Source organism: Oryza sativa, chromosome 10 (assembly GCF_034140825.1).
Source record: "Oryza sativa Japonica Group chromosome 10, ASM3414082v1".
NCBI lineage: Eukaryota > Viridiplantae > Streptophyta > Magnoliopsida > Poales > Poaceae > Oryza > Oryza sativa.
In genome coordinates, this window is record NC_089044.1 from 17,625,815 (window position 1) to 17,646,499 (window position 20,685).

The 20,685-nt window shown below is 41.0% G+C and overlaps 1 protein-coding gene across 2 annotated transcripts; it reads right to left on the reverse strand.

The window, feature by feature from the left end:
- Positions 1-2,512: 2,512 nt before the first annotated feature.
- On the reverse strand, positions 2,513-17,559 carry LOC4348816 (uncharacterized). 2 transcript variants are annotated; one of them, XM_015758689.2, is made up of 13 exons: positions 17,238-17,559; positions 16,425-16,555; positions 15,942-15,991; positions 14,919-15,190; positions 12,443-12,589; positions 10,577-10,707; positions 4,496-4,590; positions 4,275-4,357; positions 4,066-4,188; positions 3,895-3,966; positions 3,089-3,185; positions 2,808-2,902; positions 2,513-2,733 (listed from the first exon to the last, which is right to left on the reverse strand). In XM_015758689.2, exons 1-13 carry the CDS (start codon positions 17,499-17,501, stop codon positions 2,680-2,682), a joined length of 1,614 nt encoding a protein of 537 aa, XP_015614175.1. In that variant the 5' UTR covers positions 17,502-17,559; the 3' UTR covers positions 2,513-2,679. The 2 variants fall into 2 exon arrangements, with proteins under 2 accessions (XP_015614175.1, XP_015614177.1); XM_015758691.3 differs by lacking the exon at positions 12,443-12,589.
- Positions 17,560-20,685: the final 3,126 nt, after the last annotated feature.

The window sequence follows — 20,685 nt, forward strand, 5'->3', positions numbered from 1 at the left end:
CACCAGAAATGCACTGTTAGGGGGCCGCACAATTGTATACTAGTAGATGTAGATTAGAATTGAGTGTATATTAGAAGTATAGAAATTGATTGCTTTTCTATTTCTTCTTCCACATAGCCTAGGATTTATGAATGAGAGAATCAATGTTCTTCTGTTTCGTGTCACTCTACCCATATATATGATTTAACCCCAGCTTAGACGTAAAGTATATAAATTGTTAGCATAGTTCTCTCTTATAAATCTTCCCTTGAGATTAAATAAATACGATACCTTGGAATACTTCCGGGTGAAATGCTAAAATGGTATATCCGTGCGCTTGCAGATTACTTCTGTGACCATAAATATACCAAGGCTATTTCTGTGCTATTGCTGGAATTCATATTTCTAGTAATATCGTTAAGAAATACCATCAGGTAATCAAATGTGTCATCACCGAATTGTCCATCGAGTTCTTAGCCTCTCCCTATTTCTGCTGCTATGTAGCACTGTTCGAGGTGGACACCACAGAGAGCGTGGTGGAGTCTTGACGTGGATAGCCCGAATGACAACTGTATGCATTGTGAGCGCCCTAAGGGCATTCACAGTGCAAGCTACTCAAAAGGAGGAACCTCAGGCTAAGCTCACACCTCTCCCACAGTGCAAAGTTGCTTCAAGAGTTATCTTAGTTTTTCATGTCAGCCCTTGTCATCTTTTATTTTAGTTCTCACATGTTTTCAAACTACATAACATATAAAATTTAGACTAAACACCCTAAAATCTAGAAAGTAGTATAAAATTTCTCCTTATCCCTAAATCTCTCCGTCCCCAGGCCACCACAACTGCACAACGCAGGCCGGCAGCTTCCCGACCTCCTCCCAACCGGCGGCTCAGAGGGCGGCGCGAGAGCTCGCCGGGGTACCTCCTCTCCCGGCCAGCGACGAGGGCGACGGCGGAGGCACGAGAGTTCACCGGCCTCTCCTCAGAGGGCGACGGCGGCGGCGCGAGAGCTCAACGACGAGTTCGGCGGCGCGCAAGCGGTGGAGGGGGGACGACGACAGATCCATGGTGCCCCTCCTCTCCCGGCTAGCGGCGGTGGGCAAGGAGGCTGGGGACGCGGCGCCGCGGCGGCGGATTGAGAATGCCGAGGCGGTGTCTCGACGACGAATCCGGCGACGGTGCCGTGGAGGCTGGGGACGCAGCGATGCAGCGACGGATCGAGGAGGCCAAGGTGGTGTCTCGACGACGATTCCGGCGACGGTGCCGTGGAGGCTGGGGACGCGGCGACTGTGTCCTCGGTCTTGTCTCCACGGCGCGGGAGCGGAGGACGGCGACGAACTCGGCGGCACGGAAGCATGGGATGGCGACGAGCTCGGCGAACCGGAGCGGGAGATGACAACGAGCTCGGCGGCGAGCTTGGCACCACGGATCTGGCAAGCTGCTAGTCCTCTCCTCGCTCTTTCCTCCCTCGCCATCGCCGTGACCCGACCTGCCCTCTGCCATTATTTCCTATTCTTCGGTTTCTCCCCTTCCTCGTCGGCACTTGGTAGTGTCGCCGGCGAGCTCCAAGCCCACTCGGATGTTGGCATGGTGGCGGGTTGGCGGGGAAGAAGAGAAGAATGGGGAAGATTTGAGAGTAGCAGCGGGGACCGCTTCCATTTTCCTTTTCGGGCGTGAGGAACTCGGCACCTAACTGGGAGACACAAACCTTGCTAGGGGACGAGACCCACCTCTTTTTCTCCTCTACATCAGCGAGGTAACGCGCCAGCTAGATGCATTGCGAGAGGCCTAAGACGGCGCCACACGCAGGCGTGGTCACGGGTGGAGAGGATCCCGACAAAGGCAACCCGGTGGAGACTTTCCTGGAGGATGATGGCGGCTTCAGGCTAGGTAGGGCGGGCGGCATGGCAGGAAGGAGGTGACGGTGAATCGGTGACGGCACTAGGGCGAGCAAGCATGGAGGGCAGAGGGGGCGGCGATGAGAAGGATGGGAGTATGGCCGTGTGGGACTGACGTGGGTAGCGATAATTGTCCCTAGATGGAAAGGAATTGTTCAGGATGGAATGGGTCCGGGGACGTGGAGGCCATTTGACCATTCGATGCGATTGATTTGGGTTGTCGGATTTAACGAATAAGGTTTGTAGGACTGTAGTTGGTAAACCATAGCGTAGATATAGAAGAAACACACCCAATGTTAGTAATTTTTTTGTTGACCGTGATCATCACAAATCCCCCTTTTAAACCTATGGGCAAAATTTTTAATACTACTATCAGGTATTTGAGAATATATAACACGTAGTAAAAAATTTACTACTATATGTGAGGGATGCATTTTAGCGCATCCCATTCAATTAGTATCCACTTAAATTTGGAACTAAATCCTACCTAAAAGATAGGATTGGTTTCTCAGCTTGAAGACATAAATGGATCATATATTACTTTATACTACTACATCAAATATCACGATATCATTATTTGAGCCAATAAAATCCAGATATTTGGCTCGTGGTTAAAGAAAAAAAAAACCCAGTATAGATTTTACTCTCACAGATGGCCCTTATAATCAACATTGCGATTCAAAGGATCATTTACATATTTTCTTAACCTCACCAGTACATACAAATAGAAGGATCAGGATCGACATTGGGAAGATGTATATACGTACAAATTGAAGTCGTGTCACACATCTCAAAACAAAACAGATCAGTAAAATCCATGTTTCCGACATTTACCATTGAACCACACCAGTTGGAGCACCTGAAACGAAGAAAACCAACAGGAAAAATCAGCACGATATATGTCACACCTCGCCACCTCCCTCATACTCTTGCCTCGATTTTGAAGGAATCGACGACTGTATGTAGCCTATCCTTGATTTTCTCCCATCTCCTTTCATTTGCTCCAGTTGTCAACGTGTAAAATTTGCCTGCAAAGTCCAAATCAAATCCACAATGAAAATACAATAGATAACAGTGACTAGCACAGCATTACGCAGTCTTTATGGATGCAAGAGTAGAAACAAAATAAGCCGATGGAAATATGTCAACAGCAGACAATACTTTTAGCAGAACATCTTGCTGAGAGAAAAAAGATGTCTGGTAGGAGTCAATACCATTTGCAATGGCAATTGCACCAAGCGCATGCCTGGTGAAATTTGGAGCTTGAGCTGTGAACTCAAAAGTGTAGTAAGTTCTTCCGTCAACGTCATTCTGTGCAATGAGACAGATCTTATGAGTTTAATAATCAAGGAGTAATAGATATTTCCCTTTGCAAAAGGGAACATGGAGAATAGTCAACAAGTTGTCATTTGATTCCTATAACCCAGAGAGAAGTACTAGATAGCCTGCAATTTTTTATGAAGGTTTGACATTACAATGTGTTTATTTTTCTCTAGGTGATATGTATACTAGCGAAGTGTTACAACTTTTAGAATATGGAATAAAAAGATCACTTCAAAAACAACAAAAAAGGACAACACAATGCAGCAAATGCATATCATTTAGGGATAAGAAATAACCTTTTTGATCTTAGATTAAGGTCCGGTATATATACATACAAATAAAATAACCTGCAATGCTACGGGATGATAAAATAGATTGCTGCAAAAGTAGGCAGATGCAGTTTCATTTCAACTGGAAATAACATAAGAGATAATAAAGGGGTGTCAAACAAAAATACATTTATGGCATTCTCATATTCTGTGTATTTGTGTTTTATGATAAATGTAGATATGATCACTTTTACTCCACATTAGTACTACTTCACATGGCAATTTCAATAAATGGTGGCTGATAGCCTGTTGGCTCTACTTACTAGAAATACATAAGTTGGACAATTCAACATGAATGAGGTGGATTAGAAATTCTGAATTGCATTATTGCGTGACATCTTGCACGAACAATTGGATAAAAAAGGCACCTCTTTTGCTTCAATTAACTTTGTCTTTTGCGTAGGTGCGGCAAGAACCTTTCGTATAAGAGCTTCAGCAACCTAAATACAAATCATGGTGGATAAGATTTTGCACCTTCTCACCATACAACTGCAGAGACATGACCAAATGTTTGACGAAAAGAAGAAAAAAAAATAAACCTGATCTGGAGGACCAAGTTCACGGATGTCTTGCTTGCTGGTTGGAATTGTGTTGACGCTCACACTTTCCAAAGGCTCTATGACATCTTTGTAAACCTTATCTTGCCCTTGAACAACCACTTCCTGGATAAGTACAAACTCACAATGAAATGAAGGAATCGAAATGCAACCTTACATCATGCGAACCTTTAGCAATGATGGTTTATTACCTGCCATCCAAATGGGTAGAGGAAGGAGTATCCATCCTTCTTGTCGGTTACAGGTAAGAACCCTTTCTTAGCCTCTGCTGCGTCTATACCACATCAGAATGGCACTCAGGCACATGGTATTGACCAAACAAACCATTCACAAGTCTGAGTGCTACTACAGTCAAGTATTATCACACTTGTACCACTCTACACTAATATATTAATATGGAAGGACAACTCACTTGCTGCCAGATTAGGCCAAGAAAGAAACACAGCAGCCCCTGCAGCTAGCAACATCCTCCGCCTAGAGCTCTCTAGTTCTCTCTTGATGCTTTGCCTTCCTTAGCAATAAGGAAACAAATCCCAAATAAGATTGGGTTTGAAATTGAAAACGGTGAAAAAGTTACAATTGGATTTGAAAAGATAGATGAATGAATCATGTTTATGAAAACACCCATGCAAGTCCAAGAACATGCCTACACGTGTATGGTACCTAAGCAGGCTTATAGTTTCATTATATCTATCTATTATATACTAAAAGTCTATTAAACTTGCTACAAACGCTCCTAAGCCGCCACGTGGCACCCCTACAAACGCTCATGTGATGCCACGTGGCAAACAAAACACCTAACCGTCAAATTTCAATTAATTTGGTGGACCTATCATTAATTTTTATTTTTAGCCATTAGAAAAAATCCTTAAAAGGAAAAACAAATCCCATCTACCTCCACCTCCCTCCCCCTACGTCCCCGTAAGTACATACCCCACAGTCACATACGTACATGACTGTACGCACATCTCCCCTCTGTCTCGCCCCTTCTCACATCTTCCTATTTAAATAGCTAGCAATTGAATGTAAATATTGCCTAAAAAATTCAATGGAAAATATAATGAGTTAAATAACCATAATGTCTAAGCAATATTTTCAGTTTTTAATTTATTGTAATTATATTGTTATTTATAATAAACCGATAATTTAAGATCAATATTGCTCATATTTTACCATGTACAAAAATATGTGGTCAGACATAGACCTTGTCCTTTTCACCGAACCAAATAATAAAAAAGCATTATAAAAACTTCGTAACAAATATTATATCATTGTAAATAATTTTATAAAATTAAATTGGATCGATAGCATCAAAGCTAAAGAAAATTATAAATTCAACCGTGAACAAATTCAACATAAAAGAATAATTTATTTACTATGTTTTGCATGCAATATGAATTTTCATAAAAAATGTGACATAATTTCACATTAATAGGCTATAAACATGTTAAAATAATTTCACATTATATCACTTGGCAAATAAACACGCTAATTTGAATCTATAAACGTAAAAATGAACTAACTTAGTTGTGATTTTCTTTCAAGTAGGTATGATTCAAATTTTAATATGTGTGAGATTAACATTCTCAAACCATTTCAGGGTTTTTTGAGGTCATCTCCATCGCCTGTTGGCATATCTGGAAGCAGAGGAATGCTCTTATCTTCAGAAATATCTCTCCTTTGGTCCAAAACTGGCTTAGGTCTTTTAAGGAAGAAATTCTCCTGCATTTTTGTAGGATGAATGGTGCTCTTTTAAATTCGGTTTCTTCCTGGTTACAAACTTTGTAATATCTGGGACTGTGGACTCTTCATGTATTCTTTTGTAATTTTGCTTTTGCTTTAATAAATTAAAACTACTGGGCGGCGCCTAGTAGTATTTTGGATAAAAAAGAACATTCTCAAACCATTTCGAGTTTCTTTTCAAAACTATTTAGTATCTATTTGAGGTGTAGGAATCATAAATGGCACATAGATATGAAAACAAATCACCAAAAATATTTTCAACCAATGATCTTGCTACGGTGCAAATACCCATTAATCCATGGCAAGAATTTTGGCTATACATTTAGGTTTTTTACTTTGCTATTTAAAAATACCCATTAATCCTTGGCAAGACTTTTGGCCATTTTATTTTGCTAATTAATTTTTTGCCACAATTGAACAATATAACGACATACTATATGCATCAAGTACTCATCATTATATTTTCTTGATGGATCTATGTCATGCATCCCACTAGCCCGATTGTAACTACGGAGCGTCATACATTAAAACACGGAAGGAGTACATAGTAGCAAGCTAAGTACAAGTGAACTTTTAGAATTCTAATCTTTAAACAATAATATTTCACATCACATATTATATTTTTGAACCATTTTCACCATAGTGCTTTAAAAAAAGAGCTCTACAAAACTAGATCCATCATCACTATATTTTAATGACATTATAACGACGTTATTGCAAGACAATAGTCATGTTACTACACGATGATTTTTCGATTACTGCGCAATACCTGCGATACAAAGACAACAAAGAGGTGGATGTGGGGAAGTGAGTAGGCGGGTTTGACCGGGGTCTGACCGATGGGAGGACGCTTTAACCGCCCTTGGACCAAGGTGGGAGGTGGGGTTGATCCATGGGAGGGGGGTGTAGAATAGTTATATCCTATTCTACACCCCCCCCTTCTCTCATGGGCCAACCCCCACCTTCCGCACCCTTGCTAAAGCCCAAAACCCACCTCCCACCTCGGTCAAAGCCTGCTCCCGCCGGTCAGACCTCGGTCAAACCCGCCCACTAACTCCCCCCCACACACACACCTCTTTACGTCCTCGTCTCGTAAGAATTGCGCAGTAACAGGACGACCATCATGCAGTAAAACGACTACTTTGTTGCAGTAACAACATCAAAAAATAGCCATGATGAATCTAGTTTTGTTAAGTGCTATTTTACGAACATTACGGTGACGACAGATTAGAAAAACAATATATAACGTGAGAGATATTGTGCTCTAAAGATTGAGATTTACACATTTTTTAGTTCTCGTCTTGCTGGAACGGCGTAGTAACATGACAGTCAATGTGTAGTAACACGACTACTTTCGCAGTAATGACGTTACAAAATAGTCATGATGGATCTAGTTTTGTTAAGCACTTTTTAAATAACGTCATGGTGCAAATGGATTAGAAAAACAAGATATGATGTGAGAGATATTGCTCTCTAAAGATTGAAATTTAAATGGTTTGAGCTCTACACAAGCATTTCTATTTGTAGCACCACTGTTACTGTTACACGCTCTCTGCTACTGCAATTTTCATCATGTGTTACTGCAGAAAGTGCAATAACGACCTACAATTTTTGCAGTAACGTATCTTGTTGCTGTCATTCTATGATAATGTTACGACCGAATCATTGTAACAAGGTGTGATTGATATAGTAACATCCTACAATAATATAACTGATTTATTCTCACAAAATTTGAGCAGACATACAGAGTAAACAAACAATGATCTCTAATCAGTGTCATAGGGTGATTTGATTAGGAGAGCTAGCTATGAGCCATGAGATTATGGGTTCTAGTTTTGAATTCACCAATTTATTTTAAATTTTTCTAGGTTAAGATGGTTTTCTTGAGAGCGAAAAAAATGTGAGAGGAAAGAGAGGAGCTCTGATATGAGAGAAGAGAAAAACGAGAGAGAAAAAAAGGAAGGGAAAGGAAGAGGAGGGCGCCGATATAGGGGATGTAGGAGGTAGATCAGGAGGAGAGGAGGGCCCCGGTCTAGGAGGTGGAGGGAGATCGGGAGGAGAGAGAGAGAGAGAGTAGCGAGTTGTGTTTTTCTTGGGTACTCGACCTCCTACAAGGGATACCGATGTCTGGATCTCTCCACTCGCCGCATCATCATTTCATGCCACGTCGTGTTTGACAGATCACAATTTCCCTTCGCGGCGACTCCCCCTGTTGCCTTGTCTTTTGACTTTTTGCTGCAGGGACTCCCTCCAGCGCTCGCTCCCTCATCAGAGGTTGAGCAACCGCGACCTCTCATGGTGGCTCTCTCCTCGGAGGTTGAGCAACCGCGACACCTTACGGTGGCTCCCTCCATGGAGGTTGAGCAACCGTACCTTCCCCTCTTCGGCCGACGCTTGCCGAACGACACCGTCACCACGGCAAGCGGCACACGATTGGCTAGGGCACCCTTGATCGGCGCTTCCTCAACCGGCGCTGCCCCGTCGACTAGTGCCACCTGAGCCGGCACCATCGTCTCACCCTTCCGCCATGTCTACACCCATCAGGCCACCATGACGGTATCGTCATCATCTTCAACCGATGTGGTTGCCACGGCTGTTGCTCCTCAACCGCATTCCATGGTGACGCGCTCCCAGACTGGCTCCCTACGGCCGGTTGACCGGGTGACCTACACGGCTACCCACGCTACTGCCTCTCCTGTTTCGGTCAACTATCGCAATGCGTTGGCTGATCCCAACTAGCGCACTGCCATGGCTGACGAGTACAAGGCGTTGGTCGACAACGGCACTTGGCGTCTTGTTCCTCGCCCCCCTGGGGCCAACATTGTTACAGGCAAGTGGATATTCACACACAAGTTCCACTCTGACGGCTCTCTTGCCCGTCACAAGGCCCGTTGGGTGGTCCGTGGTTACTCGCAGCAGCATGGCATCGACTACGACGAGACATTTAGCCCGGTTGTCAAGCCGGCCACAATACGGGTTGTTCTCAGCATCGTTGCATCCCGTGCTTGGCCAATTTATCAACTGGACGTGAAGAACGCATTTGTTCATGGTCACCTAAAGAAGACCGTGTAATGTCAGCAATCCTCCGGGTTTGTTGACCTTGCTGCCCCTGATGTTGTCTGTCTATTGCAGAAGTCCCTATATGGACTAAAGCAGGCTCCCCGTGCGTGGTACCAACGGTTTGCCACGTACATTCGATAGATGGGATTTATGCCTTGGGCGTCCGATACATCTCTCTTTGTATACAAAGATGGAGATCGTATTACCTATCTTTTGCTGTACATCAACGATATCATCCTCACTGCTTCGACCACATCACTACTTCAGCAGCTTACAGCACGCCTCCACTCCGAGTTCGCCATGACAGACCTTGGTGACCACTTCTTCCTCGGCATCTCCGTGACGCGCTCCTCTGCCGGCCTCTTACTCTCGCAACGCCAGTACGTTGTGGATCTTCTTCAGCGGACCGGCATGGCCGAGTGCCACTCTACCTCGACACCAGTCGACACTCGTGCCAAGCTCTCCGCCATAGACGGCATGCCCGTCGCCCACCCTTCGGAGTACAGGAGCATCGCTGGTGTTCTACAGTACCTCACGTTGACTCGACCGGATTTGGCATACGTCGTTCAGCAGGTCTGCCTCTTCATGCATGATCCGCGGAAGACTTGGTCAAGCGTATCCTCCGGTACGTTAAGGGAAATCTCTCCACTGGCCTCCACATCGGCTCCGACACGATTCAGACCCTGACGGCATACTCCGATGCGGATTTTCAGTCCAGTCTTTGCGTTTGTGATCCTCCCGCTGCGACTGCGGGCGGGTATTAGGATTATTTATTAGTCCTTAGGTTGTTTATCTTCTAGACCTTTGGTCTTATCTAACTTATAGCTTTTGGTGTAACTCACCACTAGCATTAAGTGTGACTCTTGGTCTTATGAACAATTAAGTGTAACTCAACTATATATATATATATATATATATATATATATATATATATGAGAATTCACCTCCACCCATTGTGAGAGGCATCCATTCCACTTTCTCTACAAGATCGATTCATAGTGATTCTTAGGCGCCGGCGTTGATCCATCCTTCGTCCAGCCAGGGCGTTTTTTTTAATTGCTGACATATATGTATGTATGTATAATATTTGTTAAAAAAAGAGTCCCTAAACATTCAATTAAAAAAAAGGAAAATCACCTTATTTTTAATTTACACATAATTTGTTAGAAATATTTCCTTAACAAATAATCGTCACAGAGATGAATTAAAGACTATATTGTATAAAGCTAACGAAAATTATCTAAGCAATACAGATGAAGAAAATTTGTGAAGAAACATTATTTTAAAGAATGGAAGTTGCCATACAGTTGATATTTTACTATTATAAATTTATCAAACGTACCTACGATAAGTGCACGTGTGAATGGGCGGGCTACCTTTTACTATTATAAATTTATCAAACGTAACCCACGATAAGTGCCCATGCGAATGGGCGGGCTACCTTCCTAGTTATTTAAATCCAGAATATATCAGCAGTCATAGTAATTAAAGTTCTCCATGGGGAAATCTTATAAAACAAAGATTGAAATACCAAACCACAGAATCTTCCAAATACCTCTATAGAAGCTAACCTGAATACAGGCAATTATCCTGAATCAGAACATGTAAGTTTGCTATTTTTTCTTCACAGAAAAAATAAAAGCAAGAATCTACAAGAACTAACCAAACCTTGCGAATATTATGCTTATACCTCTCCATAGTAGCAAGAATCTCCATGCACCTGGTAGCAAGATCATTCTTGGCAAAAACATGCACTAAAGCCACAAAGTTTCCGTGTAAAGGGTGCACCCCAGAACTTAACTCCCTTCTAAGAGATTGCATCTGTATTAAATAAATATATCATTAACATTTTATAAACCCTGTGAATGTATCTCATAGAATAAATATCTTTACATTTATTTATCAACTATACCGATTATCCATGAGAGCAAGAAAGTTCTGCAGAAATAGTAATTAAGCACTTGCTACAAAGTTAGAACATATCGGTCCTACCATAATCTTAGATCCATCACCAAAATAAAGGACATGACCACACTTAACTTACAGATGAGATTCCAAAACTAACACACATCCACATGTCAGGTTGCTTAATAGTACCTGTAACTATTCTGTCATTTCTTTTAAATTTGTCCATTTAGCATTTGATTAAAAAAATGGTTAGGGGTATTCACTAGAGGAAATGCACACCCAAGGTGATCCTAAGATTTGAATATTTTCACAGACCAAAACCAACAAAAGTAAACTATCATGGGATGAAAGGTCGGTAAGACAAAGTTCGGAAATGCCGGCGCTCGAGCGCTCGACGTGCGCACGCGTGTCGAGCGCCTCGCGCAGCCGCCGCCCACGCCCCCACCACGTGTCCCCACAACGCACGCCCGTTGTAACAGACGCCCGGATATAACGGAAACACCCTATAAGGAGATCGTTTCATTTTTTGTTACACTAATAATATTTCAGCTAGTGCATTCATGATGTTTCACTATGTATGGATCAAAAGTTGCAGTGGATTTTTGATATAGTTCAATAATTTCATCTTAATGGACACGTGGGTTGTTGATGTACACGGGGATTAAGTGTTGTAATGGCTTCAAATCGTTTGTTGCATACATTGAACTAAATTGTTTCATCTAGCGATCTTATCGTGTTTCACTTCTTTTAAGAATTGAAACATTCTTTCACTATTTATTGAAACACATTGTTCTTATAAGAAACAGCGTCCAATTTTTGGAAACCGTTGTTTCATACGTTGTAGTAAAATGTTTCATGAGGTGGTTTGTTGTCTTCCAGCTATTTAAAAGAATAAAACATTTTCGATCTACTTCCTGAAATAATTTCGATGTACTTAGCGAAACAACGCCAGATTTTTGAAGAAAAAAAAATTTTGGGCACCCAATTTGTGGGCTCGTCCCATAAACTTGGCCAATAATTGCCAAAAGTTCGATTCCGCATCACCCAGCACAGGCACAGAAAGTGGACACTCACATTCCACATTTCATCGAACATACCGACTACTCTAGTCGCAATGTGTATTGAAAATTCGAGAGGGGAGTGCACATACGGGTGAAAGCATAGCGGCGACCATGTCGTAGACGGTGCCCGCGACACCGGTGAAACCTGCAGCTCGCGCGCGCTCCTCGTACTGCTGCAGGTAGGCCAGGCGCGGGCCCTTCTCCACCACCCCCGCGACTGCCGAGCGGTCGCCTGCCCCACCCTCGGACCGCCGGCGCCGCTCGGCGAGAGAGAACGCGCGCGTGCTGGAGGAGGAGGAGGAGGTGGTGGTGGCGCGGGGGTAGCGTGCGGCGCCGGTGAGGGGAAAAACGGAGGAGGCGGAGGTGGAGGCGGAGGTGGAGGGGGTGGCCATCGTGGGCTCGTGGCCGGGGTTCTCCGGAAATGGGAGCAAAAGAGGGGTTTTTGGATAAGGATCTCGGCTTTTGAGTTTTGACGAGAAAATCAAAGCGCGTGTGGTTGGAATTTAGGGGGATTTTATTGGAATTAAATTAATTTCATTTTTTTGAAAAAAAAAATTTCAGGATATTGTATGTTGAGGATATCTGACCTGTGCAAGATCTTGCTCATCTCTATCCCATTTTTGGATTGCTTGCTGTAGATATTTGATAGCAGCAGGGTAAAATTTTCTCCGTAGCATGACTGCTCCAAGCTCAAAATACTCAGTAGCACTTGCATCACCACTTCTCACTTGTTCCTAGCAAAGATTTATGGTAGGTTTCAGTCCATCTGACAGATCACAGGTCAGAGATCAAAATTTTCAATTAAGAGGTCACCACATAGGACATGGCAGTAATATCCATTATGAAACAAGCAGCATCAACTATAAATTCATATCTACAAAGAAAAACTGTTTCAGTAACTCCTATGAACAAGTCTATCTATCTATACCTATACTAATTGGGCACTTTCTACAAGCTCTCACGTTAATCAGAAAAATCTAACCGTTTATTAAATAGATCGTGCTATAATAACTGTAGATCGTAAAATATATCTGAACTTAGTTAGTATCGTGGGCCATGGTAAGGCCCATCTAATAGGCGGGCAGATAGTAACGGGAGATCGATCAGATGCATCTATAGAAAGATTCTATCTGTGAGATGAGGCACGAAAAAAGATGGAACTCAAGAAAGCGATTTGAGATGCTCCAGGTTTGCCCTCATCCAGATCAATGACTATTTGGTATTTAAGTGCACATATGTAGATTTCTCATGCCATCGTCCAATCCTTTCGGTACAGGCTGCGGAGAAAACAAGCAGATGTGCATGTAGTTACGACTAATGCCTGATCATGTTAAATATTAATGGATTGATTAAGCAGAATAATCGCATGCGACAGCATCCAGGTGATGACCCTTGGTTGGTAATGGTTTCCTGTTAGTACGTGGAAAAGGAAATTTACAAGACACCATATGGCCATGTCCGACAGTTGAGTACGATACACCGAACAAGATTCATCTATGTCGCTGCATGCCCGCATCGATATGCAATATATAAAGGTATTGAATTCTTAATTTGATGTATTATGTATGTTCTATGGGGCCTATTCAAGAGATACAGCTGATTTTTTATTTTGATTGACATAATGGATCATATATGTCGAGCGAATGATTTGTTTTATCATAAGTGTGCTGTTCAGTTAATTAGGTCGATTAACATAACAAATTTCCATGGTCACTATAAAAATAGAGTTATTTAATATTAATTTTGAACAGAACATATACAGATCTATATTTTTCTATATACAAACTAGCAACTAATAATTAATTTTCCATATATCCTGTTTGTTTATCTATATGCATATATGTAAACCGTGGCTTATTGTTGATATTCATGTCATTGGATTTTTATCATTACACCCATGTTTTCTCTTAAACAATAGATTGCTAATAAAATAAATGCAGCCTATAGATCATATTGAGAATTTATGTTAAATAAAGCATACCTTCGGAAATCCTGAGGAGTATTCTTTATTTCATTTTTTTTACATTAAGCTTTGACGGCGAATAGAGTACAAGTTGATGCTTATTAATTACTAGGTTTGAAATATTGAATTAATCAAAACAATATATTGAAACTGCACCATGAGAAAAATATGCAGTGATTAATTCCTAATTTTAATATTATTTATTAAATAATGAAAATCATATAACTTACACTCCAAACCAAGCTATATACAACTCAGTACTTGCTAATTATGAATCGGAAAATATAAATCATGGAAAGTCTATAAAAGATGCTCCAAGCCAAGTACAACTCAATACTTATCAAGAAATAAATTCTAAATTAAGACTCCAACACAAAAATTAATAAGTGCAACTATATACTTATTAATTCCAAATTTGCAAATTATTAAACAAAAAATAGAAAATTACATAAGAAACATTAACTAGGGTGTGTGTGTGCGCGCGCGTGTGTGTGTATTAGTTTTTATTTTTTGGAACTATAATATAACTTTTTTACATATAACTTCCAACAAAACATGTTCCTATCATACTGACTGACCGTATATTATATTCATAATTTCTGTAAAATAAATGCCATAGGAGATGCCATGGATTATTTAGAATCAGTTTTTCCAAAAGTCACAATTAATAAATATATAGTTGTATCTATTTGGAATTTTGAACAGAAACTTTATTTTTAATTTTCAAATTTCAAAACTGATAATTACAAATTGTTTATGGCATGTACTCTTCATTCTATACGCTATAAGTTTGGAATTCATTGGACTCTTTATATATACTATAAATAATAATAACCCATGCAAGGCACGGGTTGGCAACTAGTAGCATCAATTATAGGAGGATCTTTCCCTACAATGACCTTGTGTTACCCTGATATGAGGATTTACACTCTATGTCTGCTGCACAAGATTATCAATACTAGTTGATTTCTTCCATTGCTCATTATGTACAAAAAACTTAACTATTGCACATTCAGAGCTCACTGTTATTCTGATAGGTTTTTAATATAAAATTGACCTGGTGGTACTACAGTTGGAAGTAGTGTTGGCAGCACATTTACCTGCAACTCTTTGGCAGAAAGATCAAGCTCTCTACGGACAAGAACTTGACGAATGACAAAAAATGTACCAGCTCCAAGAAGACCAAGTAGTATGAGAAGATAAGACAACTGAATTCCAAGCTCAAATAGCTCCCCAACCTCATAAACCATGTTTATATTTGTTCCTTCACTAGCCTGTGCTGTTTGTGCAAAACTTAACCATGCCATAGTGCAACATGGAAGTGTACCAAGTTGCAGCAGCGATTTGCTGCATCTCCTCATGCCAAAAGCTTCTGGTGAAAAGGCACATTGTACAGACATAAATCAGCAAAACAAAATTGTATCCAACTGGATGGCGACTAGATATTTATAGAGTTCTTTTTTTTTTAGAAAACAGGAGGGAGAAGAGGCCCCCAAGTTTCACTTATAGAAACTTATAAACATGCTCACAAGGTAATTTTATTGAAGTAGATAGTAGCCTAACCAATTTTGCCTTTTGTTTTATATATGGAAGATAGTAATTTTCAAACACAGCTCATAACATTTTATTTAACAAGATAATTTAACACCAAGAAGCCTAGGACTATACACAAGTTTATATTTTTAGTTAACTACATAAGCATCATTTTCCAACTTCTACCTTTTATTTCTCATATAATTCTAGCGAGTATATATGATCCGTGAGTACTTTTAAAAGATTACACAAGAGAAAGAGGAAGTCACATAGCAAGCACTGAACTATGGCGCAACAACACCAAAACCAAAAGGAAAGAAACCTAAGCTAAAGCAGATAAGCCACAAACTACAACCAAGTAGTATGATAAAGAACTCCATTATCCACGTGTTGAATATTATCAACCTTAAGAACGAGGACTGCTTATATGTGCAGTGCTTAATCTCTACACTTTAACTATGAAACCACATTCTCAGTGAAACAAGAAAATTATATTATTTAAATACACCGTTATGCCAAAATCCAAATAGTAAGGGCGTTATACTGGCACAATTACGTGGGAACACGGACATCTTATAGAAGGAACTAACCTTGTATTTTTGCTGGACGAAAAGTATCCGCTTCACTTTTGATGCTCTGCCTTCCTTAGCAATAAGGAAACAAATCTCCAATAAGATTTGGTTTGAAATTGGAACACAGTGGAAAAGGTACAATTGGATTTGAAAGATAGGTTAATGAAATGATCAACTTTATGTTTGTGAAAACACCCATACAAGTTCAACAAGTTCAAGAACATGCCTACACATGTTAAGTACCTAAGCAGGCTTACAGTTTCACTATACTATTCAAATGCAGAATAAATCAGAAGCCATAATAATTAAAGTTGTCCATGGGGAAATCTTATAAAACAAAGATTGAACTACCAAACCACAAAATCTCACAAATACCTTCGGAAGCTAACCCAAAGACAGGTAATTATCCTGAATCAGAACATGTAGGTTTGCTATTTTTTTCTTCGCAGGGAAAAAAAAAACACAAGATCTAGCCAAACCTTGCAAATACCATACTTATACCTCTCCATAGCTGCAAGAATCTCCATGCCCTTGGTAGTAAGATCATTCTTGGCAAAAACATGGACTAAAGCCACAAAGTTTTCGCGTAAAGGGTGCATCCCAGAACTTAGCTCTCTTCTAAGAGATTGCATCTGTATTAAATAAATATAACATTAACATTTCATAAACCCTGTGAATGTATCTCGTAGAATAAATATCTTTACATTAGCTTCTCAATTATACTGATTATACATGAGAGGAAAGAAAGTTCTGCAGAAATAGTAATTAAGCACTTGCTACAAAGTTACATATTGGGCCTACCATAATCTTAGATCCATCACCAAAATAAAGGACATGACCAAACACACTTAACTTACTGCAGATGTGATTCCAGAACTAACACGCATCCACATGACAGGTTGTTTAATATCTGTAACAGTTCTGTCATTTCTTTTTTTGGACGTAAGAAAATATTTTTTTGACGTAAGTTCTGTCATTTCTTTTAAATATGCCCATTTAGCATTTGACTAAAAAATGTTTAGGGGCATTCACTAGAGGAGATGCACACCCAAGGTGTTGAACATTTACACGCACCAAAACTAACAGAAATAGATTATCTATCATGGGATCACAGCTCGGGAAGATAAATTAGACCAACAATTACCAAAACGCTCAATCCCGCATCACCCAGCAAACACACACACCGAGTGGACACTCGCATTTCACGTTTCATCAAACACGCGGACTTCGTTAATCGGACAATGCGCACAACGTGATGAGGTGAACTAGTGAAGAATCAATGAAAGAAAAATTCAAGAGGGGGATTGCACATACGGCTCCTTCTGCATTGCCGGAGAGAACGAGACCGTGGAAGGAACGGGGGCCGGGTGAGCGGCCAGCGGCTACCGAGCGGTCGCCGCCTCCCACCTCGGATAGCCGGCACCGCGGAGTGCGGCGCCGCTCAGCGAGGGCGAAAGCGCGCGTGCTGGAGAAGGCAGAGACGCGGAGGAAACGCGCGGCGGCGGTGAGGGGAAAGGCGGAGGAGGCCGGCGCTGGGGCGGGGGCGGGGCCGGAGGCGGAGGTGGAGGGGGTGGCCATCGTGGCCAGAGTCACACCGGAAATGGGAGCGAGAGGGGTTTTGGGATAAGGATAGCTCGGCTTTTGAGGATAAAACGCCCCATTCTCAAAAGTGTGGGTTTCGAATATTTTAGAGGAACTAGTAACGAACTAACGATACCGTAGGTTGCGTAAAGATTTTTTCAATGATATCACATGTAGTATTAGGAGTTGAGTAATAAACTAATACATTAGGATCGCTATATACTTTATAATTAAAAAAGTTACTATACTTTATAATTACAAAAGTTAATAAAAAATATTTTTTTTGGCCAAAACCTTTATTCTTTTTAGTCTCAACCTAGTCCACTACCTCTCTTTCTTTGCTCGGTTTGTCTCTATTCAGCTCAGCACGTAAGTAGAGTTGCATGTTCAACTCGCACAGTCTATTACCGTCTTCAACATCTGGAAGTTTATTGTTGTCTTCAACATCCAAAGGTAGTTCTCGTACAATGCTGGAGCCAATCCTCCCTATCAAATTCGGCCGAATCTTTTTCAATCTTCCAAAGTTAGCTTGAGAGTTTTTGTCCACTCGATCTCATCTTCCATTTTTCTCGAAATCGGAACGAATCAAACTAGTCGACCGGCCATCATCGGTGATTGTTAATTAAATTCAGCTAATTAAAACTGAAAGGGGAAATCATGGGGAAAATAATGATAGGGAAGTGGGGAATAGATTTTTGCAATCAATTAGGCTGAGTTCTTTTCCTCACTTTCCCAACTCATCTCTCTCGTTTTCGGCGGGCACACTACTCAAACGGTTAAACAATGTGTTTTTTTTTCAAAAAAATTATACACGAAAGTTGCTTTAAAAAATTACATTAATCCATTTTTCAAAAAATTAGCTAATACTTAATTAATCATGCGTTAATACATACTCTCTCCGTCCCAAAATATAACAACTTTTAGCCCTCAGAATTTGTCGCAAAATATAACAACCTTTTCACCAACATTATCTTCCCAACCAATCACAACTCTTCACCATTCACTTTTCCCACCTACCTCCACTACTCATCCAATCACAACCTCCACCACTCACTTCTACCTACTTTCTTAATAACCGTGTCCAACCCTAAAACTTCTTATATTCTGAGACGGAGGGAGTACATCGTTTTGTGTGCCGGCAGGGATGGCAATGGAGACTCGAACCTCGATGGGAATTACTCTATTACAATATGTAAATGGGCTAAAACGATCTATGCACTGTGCCAACTTTTTTTTGCACTTCAAAAACCTCAAAGGTGTCGGTACTGTTGACGGTCGTTATAGACCAATTTTGACAGTCAATATAACTAAAATAAAGGAGAACTAGTTATGCTTATAATGCATATTTATTTTAGAATAATATATTTCCACTTGTATTTGAAGTATTATTTGTTTGCAGAGATTAATGAATAAATAAAGAAGTAATGAAGGGAAACTTCACTCCTAAGCAAGCTTAAGGATAGAGGGGCCCACATGTTAGGTGTAAACGTCATGAAAACCGTTATAATTGCCACAACCGCAATGAGGACCCACCTGTCAGCCCCCTAACCAAAGCTGGAGGCCTGGGCTGGCCTAGGTTCGGTCGAACCATGCTGAACCCTGGCAGCGATGGCTCAACTCGGCCTCCACGTGGACGCTCCAGATGCACTCCCAATGACGGTTGCGGGGCATTTCCGATAATTCCAACCGCTATAACCGTCATTAGGAGGCTATATAAAGGGGTCACTTCATTCACTTCAACACACACTCAAGCAAGACTTGATCTCTCTCTCAACTTTAGTTTAGTGCTCTTGTGCTAAGTGGAGTAGTATATAATAGCTTTCGGAGTCCTCGAGTCTTCGGGGGGAATTCGGGTATGGCTCTAGTAGTTTTTATTTCCTCTTTTGTAAGACTTTCGAAAATAACAGAATATTTTCTTTATATATTCTCGGTACTTTACTTTTTCTGAGTATCGGTTTTACTTTATATCTATGTCGTTATAATTGTGTGGTTAGCCTACCAGAGAGAGGTGCAGTGGTGTGGGTTTAATGTCCGATTATTCGGTTGCTCTATGTCATCCATGGGGATATAGAGTAGTATTTAATAATGTGGGCGTGGTGTTTAGATTATTAAATATCATTATTTGGACATATATGCTGCGGGATAGTAGAGGTGAGCCACTGATGGTGATAGCTCAGTACGGGTATTCCTTCATGTTAATATGTATTCCGAAGACAATTCCCTGGGGAGTGTACTTCTCCGTATTTAGCCCCGGGTGGACGGCCATGACAGGTTGTCGTAAGAAAGTCAGCAACCCGGGGTGGTCTCTCGAAACACCAGAAATGCACTGTTAGGGGGCCGCACAATTGTATACTAGTAGATGTAGATTAGAATTGAGTGTATATTAGAAGTATAGAAATTGATTGCTTTTCTATTTCTTCTTCCACATAGCCTAGGATTTATGAATGAGAGAATCAATGTTCTTCTGTTTCGTGTCACTCTACCCATATATATGATTTAACCCCAGCTTAGACGTAAAGTATATAAATTGTTAGCATAGTTCTCTCTTATAAATCTTCCCTTGAGATTAAATAAATACGATACCTTGGAATACTTCCGGGTGAAATGCTAAAATGGTATATCCGTGCGCTTGCAGATTACTTCTGTGACCATAAATATACCAAGGCTATTTCTGTGCTATTGCTGGAATTCATATTTCTAGTAATATCGTTAAGAAATACCATCAGGTAATCAAATGTGTCATCACCGAATTGTCCATCGAGTTCTTAGCCTCTCCCTATTTCTGCTGCTATGTAGCACTGTTCGAGGTGGACACCACAGAGAGCGTGGTGGAGTCTTGACGTGGATAGCCCGAATGACAACTGTATGCATTGTGAGCGCCCTAAGGGCATTCACAGTGCAAGCTACTCAAAAGGAGGAACCTCAGGCTAAGCTCACACCTCTCCCACAGTGCAAAGTTGCTTCAAGAGTTATCTTAGTTTTTCATGTCAGCCCTTGTCATCTTTTATTTTAGTTCTCACATGTTTTCAAACTACATAACATATAAAATTTAGACTAAACACCCTAAAATCTAGAAAGTAGTATAAAATTTCTCCTTATCCCTAAATCTCTCCGTCCCCAGGCCACCACAACTGCACAACGCAGGCCGGCAGCTTCCCGACCTCCTCCCAACCGGCGGCTC

What these genes read in the sequence shown, in the direction of transcription:
- LOC4348816 (XM_015758689.2), bottom strand. Translation starts at nt 17,501, where the DNA reads ATGGCCACCCCCTCCACCTCCGCCTCCGGCCCCGCCCCCGCCCCAGCG. An exon ending in ATTCTTGCAGCTATGGAGAG is followed by an intron (nt 15,992 to 16,424) that starts GTATAAGTATGG and finishes TTGCTAAGGAAG; the next exon opens with GCAGAGCATCAAAAGTGAAG. An exon ending in AACTTGGTCCTCCAGATCAG is followed by an intron (nt 3,967 to 4,065) that starts GTTTATTTTTTT and finishes ATTTGTATTTAG; the next exon opens with GTTGCTGAAGCTCTTATACG.